This window comes from Lissotriton helveticus, chromosome 9 (genome assembly GCF_964261635.1).
Source record: "Lissotriton helveticus chromosome 9, aLisHel1.1, whole genome shotgun sequence".
Lineage (NCBI taxonomy): Eukaryota > Metazoa > Chordata > Amphibia > Caudata > Salamandridae > Lissotriton > Lissotriton helveticus.
The window spans coordinates 697,801,250-697,816,914 of record NC_136070.1 but is presented as its reverse complement, the minus strand read 5'-3'; the positions used below and the strand labels follow the sequence as shown (position 1 = coordinate 697,816,914).

The following is a 15,665-nucleotide window of genomic DNA, read 5'->3' as shown; positions in this document are numbered from 1 at the left end:
GATCAATACCTATGATGTATTAAAGCAAGGATGTGTGTTGGCCCCCCATCTTTTTAACTTATTCATGGCGGATCTAACAGCAAGCCTTGATCAGATCAATGCTCATCCACCGCGGCTAGGTAACCTCCGTATAACATACCTGTCTTATGCCGACGACGTGGTCCTGTTAAGCCAGACAAGAATAGGCTTACAGCGGCTACTACAGGAACTGACCTGCTATACCAAACTGAACATGCTCGTAATAAACAGCACAAAAACGAAGACTATGGTTATAACCCGACGTCACAAAGTGCAACCAACTTTCACCATAGACAATGTCAAATTGGAAGCAGTCGAAAGTTATAAGTATCTTGGGATATTACTGGACAACCGTCTTAGTTTTACTACGCATTTCAATAGCATGGGGAAAAAGGGCATGGTCCTATTGCACGCATTTAGTAGCTTGGCGACTGAACTTAAAGGCCCCCTGGTTTCCCCACTGCTGACAACAATAAAAGCTAAGCTACTTCCAACAATAGCTTATGGGAGCGTACTACATCATGGTAAGAGCGCACAACTACTGGACAAAGTTCAAATGAAAATCTACAAACGTGTATTTGCGTTACCTAACAATGCTTCACCCGCACAAGTCAGACTTGAATTCGGTTTGTAATCCCAAGTGGTGCTGAAAAAGTACGAGACCATAAAATTTTGGTACGATGTTTGGATGAACCAAGAAACTGTGTTACATCGTGCAATGTGGACAAAAATTAGTAAAAGTCACAACTCTCAATACGCCAAATATCTTAAATCGTCATTAGAATTAACTGACCTGGCTGGTGTTTGGGAATCTAAACTACCAGTATCTTCCTTCAAACAGCTGGTAAAGAAGGCTGTCAACAGGCATTCGCTGCTAGACGATAAACAAACTTTCAGTCGTCGGTCCCATGCCTGGATGACAATTCAATCATAAAAAATTAGCACCGGCAGCCTTAATAGATCTTGCTTTCTCGCCATTCATCAAAAGGAAACACCTTTACTTAAGGCTGGGTAGCTTCCCAACAAACGCTGAGTCCCCTAAGAGGAAGCCCCAAGAACGTGATGGATGCGGATTATGTGGTGCAGGAAGACAAGACCTTCTCCATCTGATCTGTATATGCCCGGCTCTGATCCAGGAACGTCGGAGTTGGTTAAAAACCTTATTCAAGGAACATGGAACACACACCTGCCGGTCCGCGATCATACTAATCCTATGCTCAGTAGATCCACAACTCATTTGCAGAGCAGCCAAATTCATTGACAATTTTGAGAAAAAACAAAGAACTCTGGCAAAATCTTGAACCTGGAACACGTCTACTTTTTTAACTTGAATGACCTATTCAATTTATAACCTTTTATCATACACACAGCAGTGTAAAAATGTTTTGTGTTATTGTATATTGTCGTATTTATATTTTGTAATGGTTTTAATTAACTATACAATAAAATGTTTACTTACTTACATTGGCCACGCCCCTTTGAGAGACCCTCCAGTTTTTTCATCCCACTAAAGCCCTGTGTACAGGTCAGTAGTAACATGAACCATTTGGGCAACTGATCAGTTACGTAATGGTCAGTACTGGTTGTTTTTTCTCACTATCCCGCCAAGTGTCTATGCATGAAGGATTAAAGCTCTTCACTCGGAACACCACCACCTGGTTTCCTGGGCGGGGATCCCTCCTCCCGAAACACACACACCCTGCTTGCTTCCTGTGAACAAGAGTGAGGCACGAGGGAGCGCTGCAGGCGAGCACTGAGTGCCGCCACTCAGTGGCGCAGCAACTAAACCGAGTGCTGTACACTGATCGGGGAAATCACCCAATCACTGCTCGTGCCGACACAGGGGCGCACCCACTGAACACAGTACAGGGAAATAATCTTGTCATTACCAGTGCGGATCAGAACCCAGCACTCGACAGATCACGCGGACTGAAAAACAAACAAACCACTAAACAGAGCAGCAGCACTGAACTGAGAACCCAGCAACTAAAGAACCCAAAATAGCGAATAACAGAGCAGCAACCACTGAACTGAGCAACCTAAACACCCAGCACTGAAGAGAGAACTGTGAAAAAGTAAAGAATTCAGTTCCAGACAGAGAAACCAGCGAACAGAACACTCAGCCCTGTATGCAGCAGCCCCACCAACCAACTAAGACCCAAAGAGAGAAGGCAGCTTTGTCACAGCACCCAGCATTGAACAGTCTGCCCAGTACTGAGCAGGACACCCAGATCGAATAGAACACCCATTACGCAGCAGAGCAGCAAACAAAGAAAACAGAGCCAGCTACGAAGACAGTAATAAAGAGAATACTAAATACTGTGCCAATTAATCGAGAGCACACAACAATGAATCTGCAGGCAGGTTTAACGAGAGATGAGCGGGGGCGAGTGAGCACGGCAGCGTGGTGAACGCGTTATTTAGAAACAGATGCTTGTAATAACAAACAGATGCCGCTGTGCGCGTAACCGCAAGCCTTAGGCCATGGGCGGCTACATTTGCTGGGAAAGGCGGGACATGCACCCAATTGCGTGCTGTCTTTTAAAGGAAGACGCACGCAAACACCAATAGAAATATCGGTGGAAAAAATACCACAAGCACGAGCTTGTGAAAAGTCCTGTTCAACTGCAAGAGGCCCTCTCCTTAGAGCAGCGCATGCATGCTGCGCTAAGACTGGACCCAACAACCTCCTAATGATAAACCAATGTACAACCGAAGGACTACTTGCCTCCAAACCAGAATGTAAAATTGCAAATACCAATTAGTACATGTCAGGGTAGAATCTGGAATCAGAAAAATATGGCAACAGTAATTTCCTCTGGAACAGCAATGAGCTCTCCTGCAACCAGGCCAAAATCCTGTGCGCCCTGCATGTTTTTAACACTGCCACTCCAGCGCCCCCATGACCAGGTACTAGAGTTTGTTAACCATGTTACTTTCATAGACCACTTGACCCTCCGTAAGTCCATCAACCAAGACTTATTCTTACTGATGGAACTGGTTCAAATCTTAAATATAAAAAACAACATTAAAACTCAATGTTTAGTCAGTGCTATATCTTCCATAGAATGAGCCTATTTACAGATAACTAAAATTAACAGGTACGATTGCGATACAGAATAAAGCCAGAGATAGGACCCTAAACATTTATTTAAGCCTTTACATGCTAGACGTTCTTTATAACTGGCTCTAAGATAAATGTTATCCTGTGCTACGGCACTTGAGTGAATTAAAAGAAGGAACCCTCCAAAAATGAATTACAAGTGGTTATGTTCTTCATGGCAAATAACTGCCTGCAGTAAGTCCTCCACCTTGCACAACCAAGCACATGAGTCAAAAATGAACTCCTATAGACTCTTAAAGCAGAAATACTTGAGCATATCATACACATTTCCTGTACTTGGGGACAGGCTAAGAAGCTCCACTTGTGTGGGAATGAGCAGAGATCATGTCAGGAGTCTCCTCACTATGTGTGTAGGTTTAAAGGTCTGCATCTCCAAAATAGAATCACTGCCACCTCCGCCAGTCTCCCAGAGCCTACACTGAGTGACTGTGGCCATTATCGATGTACATTGGGGGTTCACTTTGGGCAACCGTCAGCAACACCTGGCTCTACTCAAGAACAGCAGAGTGGAAACGAAGACTGTTCAGTGGGATCGCAGGTTGTTGAGTAAACAAAGAACATGGCAGGGCAGAAAAAAGCAAACAGAATGGGGGCCATAACTTTCCTAAGGCATGCAGAGGGACTTTGTCCCAACGATGACTCACTGTCTTAAATAAACCAGGCCATACATCCTACAAAACGAAATGCTGAGCTAGCTTAACCTATTCAAATCACATAAATAAAAACTGATGTACCTGGATTCTAGAGTATGCAATTAAACAGGGCAACATAGTCACGTATCAAGTAAATTATCTTTTATCGATGGTCAGGAATTCCTCATAGCACCCAGTCCATCATTTTGTCTTCTTTTGTTGCCACATAGCTTATTACTAAAGGGACCATAGCAGGCAGTCAAAACCGGCTGACTAACTTAAAAGGCAAAAAGTAAGTGAGAAAACCGAAGGTACCCGACAGCATTGCTACAGTGCAAAGCAAAGAAAATGTTAACAAAGACCTCGTCCAAGTCAAACTTTTTTCAATTGCACAATTTTCATTCAGTTAGTAATGTCTTGATGAGAGGTGACTGCCTTATAACATGAAACGCCTGAGCTAAAAGACCAATGGTTGTTAAAACCTACACCACTGCGACCTGACAATTTTCAGTTTGCAACCTGGAAATGCTTTTGGCACTACTCAAATACAGAAATAGAAACTCACTCTGAAGTTCATACAGGAACTCAAATAAATCACGCAAAGGAGGCAGAGGATATTCTACTTTGTCAATAATGTTACTAAAAAGTCAAAGGAACCAGTCACCACTTTTAGAAGTGAAACTAATGTAGATATGCTCCTGAAACTGTTATGCCATGCAAAAACAAGTGATGGACCTTTAGCAACAAATAAAAAGAATATATATAGGAGTCCATATCAAATTCCCAACAGGTGGATAACTTACACCCTCATTCTATGTCTAGGGATGATGTGCTGCACGTAACATACTATATCCAAGTCTGCATCGGGCAGATGAATAATTACCAATACCATGTTTTAAGAAATTATTCCCTAAAGAATATAAACTTGTAAACACATGACTTCTAAAGGGACTAATCAAGGGCACCTGAAGTATATTAAGAATATCGTTTCGTGAAGAAAGCCAATGCCCAACACTATGTTGTTGTTTTAAGAAATTATTCCCTAAAGAATATAAACTTGTAAACACATGACTTCTAAAGGGACTAATCAAGGGCACCTGAAGTATATTAAGAATATCGTTTCGTGAAGAAAGCCAATGCCCAACACTATGTTGTTAGAGAACTTCAAAGCTCCTGTAAGAAGACAACTTCATGAGTATATTGAACACCACAATCTACTAAACATCCTCAGACGCATGAGAGGGACAAAAGCTATATAATTTTGAAGCAGAAAGGATCACCTCATCATGGTAAACAAAAAACAACATTGCATGGTTATCACTTCCCCAATTACAATACATGGGCTAAAGTAGCCTCTGCCGTACATCAAAAGGATAATGCAAGTGAAGGAGGAGTACATTTTTAAGGTCATGGAACTTTGAGGTGTCCTACAACATCTTTTACACATGTGGCAGAGGATGATGTATTCCTTTTAACACTACTAACCTCCTTCAAACAGATACATTCTTGTTATCTTGGTCTTTCATATTAAATGAATAAAAATGTTGAAGGTAAGCAAAATAAACACAGAATCTGAAGTTCTAAATTAAAACATCAATGTACAGCTAGTAATTTGTTACACATTCTATACCAGTGTATAAGTCACTTTCAAAAGAGGCTTCACCTTAGAGTGAGTGATATCATACAGACATTCCTGCTTTCAAGGAATAATCATTGGCTGTGCAAAGAAAATACTGCCATCAATGTCTCCTTTTTGCTAACACCTGTTCAATTGAGCCAAACATAGGCGAAAAGAGATAAAAATCTAGTTATCCCTTTAATTGTTTAAACACCACCTTAATGGTACTCCATGAATTGCCTTTCATGCTGTCTGTTGGCTCTAGCAGAGGCATTGCAACGTTACAAATCAACTGTGATAAGTTATTAGAGTTGCTATTTCATTTTCGTATTACTGGTGGACAGTATTGTCATTAATTGGTCTGTAATAAAAAGGAAGCACATTTTATACATGTATTACAGGCTTCCAGGTTTTATATTACTACAATAATGCTAATGTTTATGGGGTACATATCAAAATATGGATTGATTTCAAATACTGGAGCACTGAGTGACTTTATTACCCAGCTCATTAGTACACAGTTCATGAAACTTGCAAGATGATCTAGGATGCAAATGTGTAACCAGTTGTTTTCTGGACATGCACTTAACCCAGTCAACTAAGCAGTCATGTCACTGCAGGTCATGGCAAAACAGACCGTTGTGTTTTCATAAAATGGCCGACAAAGGTGTTGGGAATTTCACAAACTATCCTAGGTGGGTGAAACCTTACGCAGCAACCACGTAAAGAATTGGATAATTGAAATCATACAAATTAATGGTTTCATGCAGCTTAAGCCCAAAGACCATCAGAGAATGTGGGCTGTCTAGGCATCATCTTCTAATCAGACGCAATCAGACGCAAACACCGCCCAATCCCCAAGTATACTGTGACAAATGGCACTAACCGTCAATATGTTATGCTTCAAAAGATCCTTCTGCGCATGCAAATCGACCGCAAAAATAGGTTGATTTGGCCTTAACTGCAACATGTCTGGAGTGTCACAATACTACCTAAGCCAAAATTCTGAGACGCAACAATGGTAGAATTACGCAACCAAATGGAGGTCGAAGATGTGCAAACACAACAAGATGATGGACGGAGTGCTGAAACTTTCCAACCACTGATCCCCAGTCATAGATCTGGGTTTAATCCATCATTCTTTTACTCACTATGCCACCTCAATTTGGACCCAGACATATGCAAACCAGCCTTGACCCTGCTCCTCATGGGACCAGGCCAGTCCGAACTGCCAGGCCAGGTCCTTCATGTACCAGACACAAGCATCTTGGGACAGCTTTCAGGGTATCGCCCTTCACGATGCAGGCTATCTGGAATCCAGTGGCTGGGTTTAAACTGGTATAGCATGGGGAGCAACACAACTATAGATTTAGTCCCAGATCTCTGTACTGGGGTGAATGTTTGACATTGTTCAGTATTCTGTCCATCAATTGTTCTTTTTAGAGATGTGCAGAAAACAGATAATCTAACTTTAAATCCCGCCCTACTCCCTCAGCACGAGGGCAAAAATAAAATGTAAAATTCCCTGAAATCGGATCTGTTGGTACAAATCAAACAAAATTCTCTGAGAAGTCAAAGCACAAACAATCCAACTACCAAGGTAAAAGCAGCAAAAGTAGGGTGTAGAAATATAAAGGATTTCCCAGAACCTTTCTAAAGTTCAACACAATCTTGTTGCACTAAATTGTCTGTGGGCAGGGGGGCGGGGACTTGTTCTTTCTGGTTTGTGTCTTTGTTGCAGCAGCGGCTGGATTTGATAGCGGGATGGGTGGGGTCGGGGGGACTCTGTGGGACCTCATGCTTTGATGATGGTGGGTGATATAGGTTGCTGACTTGCAATGTCAGAGGTTTAGGCTCCTACACGAAACGGTACAGGGTTTTTACCTTTCTGAAATGCCATGGGATTAGGTACCCTGGATGGACAACAGATAGATGTATTGAATGAATACACTCCGAATGTAGCTGACCCTTGTTAGGTCGAGCCTACAGCAGCGCATGCACTGTTCGACATTTAGTAAGGGGCCTTTTGGAAGTGCGACCCTGGCCTAAAGCTTGCGTGGATGTGGCCTAATGCTTGCGTTCACGTGCGCGTGAACGTGCACAGCTGCCAGCTTTCTGCGCTCAAGGCGCCATCTGGAAGGAAATGCTACTTACCAGTATGCATCTGTTCTTGGCATGTAGGGCTGCTGACATTCATATCTTAGCATAGATCGCCGCCTAGTGTTGGGTCTGGATGTTTGCACCTTGTTGTCTTAGAAGAGTCTTCGAAGTATCACGAGATAGGTGACTCCTCCCCTGGACTACAGGGCGCATGGGCATCTTCTCCATCCTCAGATTGTCAGCTAATTTTGGCCGCCCGACTTGCCTGCTGTGAGTGAGCCTGTAATTGCCGTCCTGGGAAGAGCTGGTGTGATCGAGTGGACAAGAGGACAGATGGGTGTGGCAGAGAGTAGGTGGGCTCCGGGAGCGGGTCATAGAATGAGTGTGAACGCTGTATGAGACATAGGAGAAACAAGAAAGTAGAAAATGTGGGGAAATTATCAGAGTTGCCGCCTTTAGAACTGGGCAGCACTGAAATCTCGGCATAGGCTCAACATTATGTGATCATCATGTGTCTATTGTTGCTCCAGATACTGCTGTATGTGGGAGGGTTATTCTCTCCCACACCCATCTGTCCTCTTGTCCACTTGACCACACCAGCTCTTCCCAGGACGGCAATTACAGGCTCACTCACAGCAGGCAAGTCGGGCGGCCAAAATTAGCTGACGTGCTTCAGGTCCTCCCATGGAAGCCTCCAGGAGGTAAGCTCAGTTCAGCTGGGGGCAGCGCTCGCACTTCGGCCACTCTCCCCAGGGCTCCTGGCACCTCTCACACTAATCTCCCCACAGGGATTCTGCATACGACTTCCGCTCACCTCAAGCCACAGCAAATTCCCAGGCCAGTTGTCTCTGCAGGTCCCGGGACACTTGGGCACACGATAATGGCCGTGGACCTGGGGGAGATGCTGGTGCTCTACATGCCCCCATCCGCGTGCCCTAAACCGGAGACGTGTCTACTGCTCCGAGTAGGCCTACTCCTACGACTTTCCTGTGAGCGGGCGAGCAGCCCGGGACGCTGGGGGTGAAAGGTCCTGCTCAAGCAGCGCGCGTGGAGGACTTCCCCCTCAGTACAGCCCTCTGTGCTCACCCCACATTGCATGCCTCTGGACAGCTTACCTTCCGTTCCTACACGCGAGTTTAGGGTCCTATGCTGGACCCTTCTCAAGGCAGGGGACTGTCACTCCTTTTGTGCGCTGTAATTTGTGCGTGTTTCACCCCTATAATGTCTGTAAATGCACATTAAACTCTTCTAGACAGGTCTGTAATAACCCAGCCATCCTGCAGGGATGGGTGGAGGAATTCAGCTCACCTGTGGCTGGCTGGTGCTAGCCTGCTCACACTTGATGTATATGATTACTGTGAGCACTTTTGAGCCCCAGCTCCCTTCAGGCCAAGGTTGGTCATTGTAGCTGTATAACGGTGAGACAGATCCTAGTTTCCAGTCTTTCCTGAGCCTTTGATATCCTTGTTTCCAGTGATTCCTGAGCTATAGTTTATTCTTGATTCCTGAGCTATAACTATTCCTTGTACCTGAATTAGCACTGCCTGCAGTGCTACCTTGTTTCCTGAGTTCCTGAGCTATAGTTATTCTGTGTTGCTGTTCCTGGGCTTCAGCTATTTCTTGCTCCTGGTTTGCACTGCTTGTAGTGCTCTCTTGACTCCTCGGTTCCTGAGCTGTAGCTATTTCCTGTTTCACTGAACTAGCCTGCCTGCCTGCCTGCAGTGCTACCTTGACTCCTAAAGCTTTAGTAATTCCTTGTTCCTGAACCAGCACCGTCTGCAGTGCTACCTTGACTCCTGAGCCTTAGCCCAATTCTTGTTCACGTTCAGTGCTGAGCAACACTCACATTTCTCAGTCCACCAGCCCAAATAACATCACACTAGTAGGTATGCTTTATGTAGACAAACATTTCCTAATGTTAAGCAGTACTGTGTTCTCCTCTATCCTAAGAGATTACTAATTCAAGGCGCATATGTGAATGCAATATAGTAACCATAAGAGACAGCAAGGCAACACAATATAAAAACACTCAAAAAAAATAAAACAAGAAGGAAAACAGTTGAACTGCCAGGTCTATAACTTCCAAGATGGCACTTCAAAGAAGCATTCTAAAAGCAAACCTGCACATCTAGTAAAAATAAAGCTTTCTTAAAAACAAATAAAGAATAGCCGGATTTTTCCTGCCATGCTCTCCTTTCAGATAAGGAGATTAAAGCAATTTAAACAGTGGAGTGATAAGTATCTGAAAACTGAAGAATAAGAGTTGATACACACACTGACCTTTATTTTCAACCTACTGAGCAATCAGGGACCCATACATGTAATAATTCACTATTCCACAAATCAAATCCCTGTCTGAGAATCTCATTTGCCCAACTTACCAGCCACCTCAATGCGGATTTTCATATTTTTCTGAAGCACAGCCAGAGGGTCAATGTACTCTGCAGCCTTTCCAGCCGCTACTTCTTCAAGTTTGGCTTTCACCTGCTGTAATCTTTCCTTAAATAGCCTGAAAATAGGAGAAAATGTTTGGTGATTGACTTCATGAGGACTCTCCACAAATTAGTCAACTCTTCAAAGCATTGCTGTCATTCCCATACTCTGTGCACTTTGCCTCCATTCCTCGCTGTGTTCCTCATCTTGCCATAGACTGTGTTTATAACATTTCCAAATTCCCTGTGCAGCATTGCCCTCTACACTTGCTATCCCCTAAGAAGGGCACCACCTCACTGTAAACCACAAATAGAAGCACAAGTTTCAATATGAACTTTGCAATGCTTTCAAAACCACCTTGAAAAGTCTATTTTCCCTCCCAACAGCATACAGCTTTCGTTTAAGCATTATAACTAAACTTCTCTTCCTAGTCCCCTACAGGGTATTTCTTAGCTAGTTGTAACTTCCCTTCTCAGTTGCCCAATAAGTCCCCTTACTCACAAATGACATGATGTCTGTGACACTTGAAAATGCCAATAAAAATGTTTAATATCAAGTCCCCTTACTCACTATCAGTTAAATACCCCATCACAACCTTTAGGAATTCTCTTTCTTGCGTTAAATTGATCTCTCTAACCCACACACCAGCCCTTTTCTACTTTTCTCCACCACCTCAGGATTCATTCCCTTCCCAACCTCTTTAATGAGGCCTTTCTGTTTCTTACCATTAGTTGCACTTTTCCCCATGTGTTCCCTCATTGGTTCATTCACTCTTTCAATAATTTGGCATCAGCCTTTAATGTAACCACCTCTTCTGAGACCTTTTATAATGACCTTCCCTGAAGCTTGGTGCTGCCATCTAATATTCTCCAGTGAGAACTTCCTCCCAATTTCTAAATTTACAAGGACTCACACTCTCTTCGGAGATGGTCTCCGTCCCCATCTTGCCATACTTTCACTAGGAGGAGCTTATCCCCATAATAGAATCACCCATCATATTTTACTGCCCCTTTCCCTTCTCTTCCATGATGTGGCACTACAATTCTGACACTGCAATCAATTCTGATATGCAAAGTGTTTTCCTTCTTCCCCTTCGCGTTCCGCCCTCACTCCTTTTCAGCCTCAAAACTCGGGTTCCCTCATCACTCTAAACACTGGAAAAGTTCTGAAGGGCCAGAGAAAGGATTAAGGATTCAGGATTCACATCTTGCAAACAAAGGAACAGAGAGGAATGTGGCAATCATAGAAGTGCCAGCAGGTCCTCAGTCCCAAGGCAATGTACAGAACCACCTTCGAACGAAAAGAAATGCAGAATACCATTAAACCAGTGGCTTACATAAATGGTAGCACACTGTATTCCCCAGCGTGGCATCCTATTCTCCAGTGCAATAACAATGAGACATCCCTCAGTTTTCAAAGGGACAAATAAAGGGTTTGGTTGAGAGAGAGTGATGCCTCCGAAGCATCTACATTTCCGAATGAATTTTAATACTGTACCTCACAGTCAACTAAGATGGCAAACTTGTAATGGTGATAGTTGGTTAATGATTTATGTAATGGCTTAGAGACAGGAGGCAAAAGCAAGGAATAACTTGGGGACATGGTTTATATCATTTCACAGCACCTGCAGAGTACATTGGTGGACACAGGCTCGAGCAAGCAGCAGGATTGCTCGAGCCTGTGCTTGCTCAGGCGTAGTGCTGTAACATGTTAGACTCTGGAGCTCTACCGCTTAAAAGCAATGGTTTTATTAGTGTACTTGAATCATCTATCTTGTTCCTGGTCAGCAAGCAAGGGGAGAAAGAACTCTGCTATTGGTTTAAGGTGTGGTCTTTTAATTAAATACTTCTTGACAAAATCATTACGAAGGAGCCCCCATGCAACTGCAAAAGTCTATTGAGGACACCTTGCTCAGCCTTCACATCATGGAGGAGAACAATCTAAGAAAATATTGTTGTCAACAATGCCCTTCTCATAACAAAGAACAGCAGTCGCCATCTGGTAATTCTTGACCTTTCACTAGCACTCGATATTATAAACCAACAGCCCTTACTGAACATCCTGATAATTGTTGTGGGATTCACTGACTCTGCTTATATTACAGTGGTTCTCCTCCATCATCTGCAATTTGCAATACTTGCTTACAATGCAACCCACCAGACATGATAGCATGTGACCAACGAAGTACAGCAAGGAACAATCCTCTCTTCAATTCTAGTCTTCGACATTGATCCTCTAAAAGCACTTTTAGCCACCCACTACATCCATATCGGTCAGGACACCTATGACACCAAAAAGCCCCCAAAAAAAGTGATCAAAAGCCATTCTAACATCTCATCAGTTACAAGCATTGCCAGACTGAAGACATCCTCTGTCAAGCACCTATCTTAAATTGAATCTGAACACCACAGAATTGATCCATGTCACACACCGCACTGAAAAAGTCCCAAACTAGGTTTTGTAAGATTCATAATTAAAAAATGACCTCTCCTTTAAAAACCCACATCACAGAGAAGATACTAACTGCATAGTATGAAATCTCACCCCAGCATAAAGCAAACGAGAACTCCTTACATCATACAACAAATCCACCATCCACGACAATGACAACCCCGTTCTTGCAGACGTCCAGTACAACTACCTGACTTCAATGGTCAGCTGTCTCCACTTTACACCAGTCCAAAAGTCTAAATAAGTGAAGATACATCACCACAATTGGCAAGGGAATGTGACTGACTAACCCACCCCCAGCATGATCGTCAAACCCAGCTCCATCATGCTCCTTCCATGTGCTCATTTTATGAACTTGCTTTATTAAGGGGAACTAGGTAGGGAGCATGCTGACTTTTCGACCAATGGAATGCCTCCCTGGGGACAATGGTGAAGGCCCTACTTTATTGCATAGTTCAGCACAGCCAAAGGCTCTAATAAATATGAGGAATCCATTAGTATAGGTCAGAGTCAAGTTGTTTGTAACGTCAGATAAACACAGAGGTGGCGGGTAGGAAGATCGAACCCTCAGGACCGCCAAGAGTTGCGGTGGGGTGCAACAAATCAAATGTCAATCACAGAGAGGACTGCAGGAAAGAAGAGAGAAAATAAATGCATTACAAAAAAGATAAACATATCTATAGTGATAGGAGAATGATTCTTCTAAAACGGAAGGTTATGTTTAATGGAGAAGGAAGGACAGAACTACAAAATTAGCTATTTTTTGACAGAGGTGATGTATTGAACAATCTGTCAGGAGAAGAACAGAATAAAATACAGAACACAGAGGAGCAACAGATTTGTGAAAGAAACAAAGCAGGAGGCCACCTAATACTTGCATATTAACACAGGATGGAATAGGCTACTGCAGCCCGGATTCACTGTTAAATTCTAAACTTCTCTATTTCCTCAACCTTGCATTCACACTAGGGCCCCTTAAGCCGAGGACTTTCCCAAAGACTTCTTTCAATGTACTTTTAAGAATGGTCATTTACCTACCAATTTCCTAGGTCAACTTATATGGGCAGTCTCTTTCCCTCTCGCCAAACAGCCCCTTACTTAGGTTTTCAATAGCACTTTTACCCCCTCCTCCTCCCTTGCTGCAATTCCAAGAACCCCTTCTGTCAGAAACAGTCCATTTCCTTACCCACTTACACGGAGACGCCACGTCCTGTCCCGCGACGTGGAGGCACCTCGGGCGAGCCGAGGGAGGCGTCTACAAGGTCTGTGGGGAGAACCAGAGGTAGTCTGGACCCTTGGGGGAGGTCATGCACAGCATGGTAGGTTTTCATACAGATTCCCAATACTTCCCCAATGAATAACTTGTAGCAAAACGTTTGGGCTACCATCCAAATTCCATCACTCTCATCACTCTAGAGGGTGAAACTACTAGGGGGTTTACTGAGTTGCATAAACACCCATGCAAAAACAGTCAGCAGACCCCCACCCACCAAAGGCTAATGAACGTTGTCAAATAGCAACAAGTGCCTGGTAATGCCACTGATGCCTGTAGAAACTGCTGCACTCTCAAGGAGTCTATGTGGTCTATGTTGAACAAGAAAGGTCCAACTGCCTCCACCCATACATCCCCTTTTATCAGATTTCCTCCCCTAGGCCTAGAGATCCCAGCTGACAGAAGTCTCAATCATCCAAAGAGCACTGTCACAGAGCCACAGCTCCAACCCCAAAGTCAGACCACAAATCAGAATCCTTAGCCCAAGGATATAAAGTGACATGTCAGAGATTAAAGCATGCAAATGCCAAAGAAAATATAACAAAGGTAAAGTCGCTCTTGTAAAGGTTAGCAAAGGGCTGAGAAAGTTAATGGATCTGGTCACTGGTGAACAAACGCAGTCAGTAACCTTGAAGCATGCATTTCATTAAAGGAGTCAAAGCCCTGCCTTCTCCCCATATGGAGATGGCATCCTATTCTGTCATCATACTGTCACAGTCTGCTCTCCACTTCTAAGCAACTTCAGTTTGGTTCAGCAACACTCGCCTCGCCCACCCAATCTCTCAAATCCCGAGGTTGCATTACTTACTTGTCCTTCAGTTCCGCAAACTGCTTCTCCAGATCAGACATCTCATCTAAGCACTCGGTCCGCCTCCTTTCACAGTCCTCATCATCCATTTCTGCAGAAAGGAAAATGGCGGTCACTTCAAGCGTTTCAATCTATACTACTATACATTAAAAAATGACTTTCCTTATGTGTCAAGTCCACCTTAAATCAGACCAGATTCCCTAAATAAAAAAAGGTGAATTTAAACCCTTGTACCTAATCTTTACAATAACTATGCAGCTCAAAGAAAGCAACCACCAATATGTTGTTTGTTTCTCGATTTCTGCCATGAACGATTAAAATGTCCAGTTTGATCTTCACCGTTATCTTTTTCGTAAGAGGCTACTTTAATATCTCACAATAGTGGTATTACTGCGGAGAGGACTTCAGAATGTATTCTAAATTACAAAATGCTTTTATATATCTAAGAAGGCTTTTTACTTGCTATTATGAAATAAAATGTACATACAATAATCCGGTATTTGTAAAGCGCGAACAATTACCCCTAAGGGTGTCACGGCGCTGTGAGCCGTCGGGGAGATTAAGCGAGCTATTGCCCAGTCACATGGTGCTGGGCTAACCTGCCGCCGGTGATCGAACCGTGAGCCCCGGTGTTCCGAAGTTAACTGCCCTGGCCGCTGCGCCACACCTCTTCCAGACTATACGTTCCAATCTGTCCAAATTCACAAGGTGCAAAAACTGCATCTTAGGTTTTTTTATGGTTTTATTCTTGCCACTTGGCAACTTCCATGTATACATTGCAGGCAATGTACATTTCACATAATGGTGTCAAAATTCAGAACTATAGAAGAAAGTACATGTACAGTTCCCATCTCCACAAATTGCCTTTACTATACTCCCTAAAGGCTGCATACCTTTCTTCAATCCAGCTTCTAGATCAGCACTGACTAAAGGGATTGATGTTTTACAGCTGATGAGGTTAGATGAAGTCTTTAGCTATGTTATGAGGTTCAGAGTGATTTTGGTTTTAAAGGGGAGACAGTCTTCCTCTTGTGTGCCGGCATCAGTCCTCTCAACTCGATTCCTCTGCAGGAAGCCATGCTGCGGCTTGATAATGACAATAATTGGACTGCACTCCAATTCTGACACAATACAACCGAATATGAATTGTAACAGCAATGTTGGGAGAAAAAATGACCACCCCTCTAGTTTAGATCCTTTTTTGTCTC

General features: G+C 43.4%; 1 protein-coding gene across 11 annotated transcripts in view; it reads right to left on the bottom strand.

Annotated features, from left to right (window-relative positions):
- BRMS1 (BRMS1 transcriptional repressor and anoikis regulator) overlaps positions 1–15,665 on the bottom strand; it is a 214,513-nt gene that overhangs the window by 139,485 nt on the left and 59,363 nt on the right. For 6 of the 11 annotated variants that reach the window (XM_078660811.1, XM_078660812.1, XM_078660817.1 and 3 more), the window contains exons 4-5: positions 14,458–14,548; positions 9,874–10,001 (exon numbers count right to left, since the gene is read on the bottom strand). In XM_078660811.1, coding sequence (XP_078516937.1) covers positions 9,874–10,001; positions 14,458–14,548 — 219 coding nt within the window. Of the gene's footprint in view, positions 1–9,873; positions 10,002–13,562; positions 13,641–14,457; positions 14,549–15,665 lie in introns of all 11 variants that reach the window. The other 5 variants (XM_078660814.1, XM_078660809.1, XM_078660808.1 and 2 more) reach the window with 1 other exon arrangement.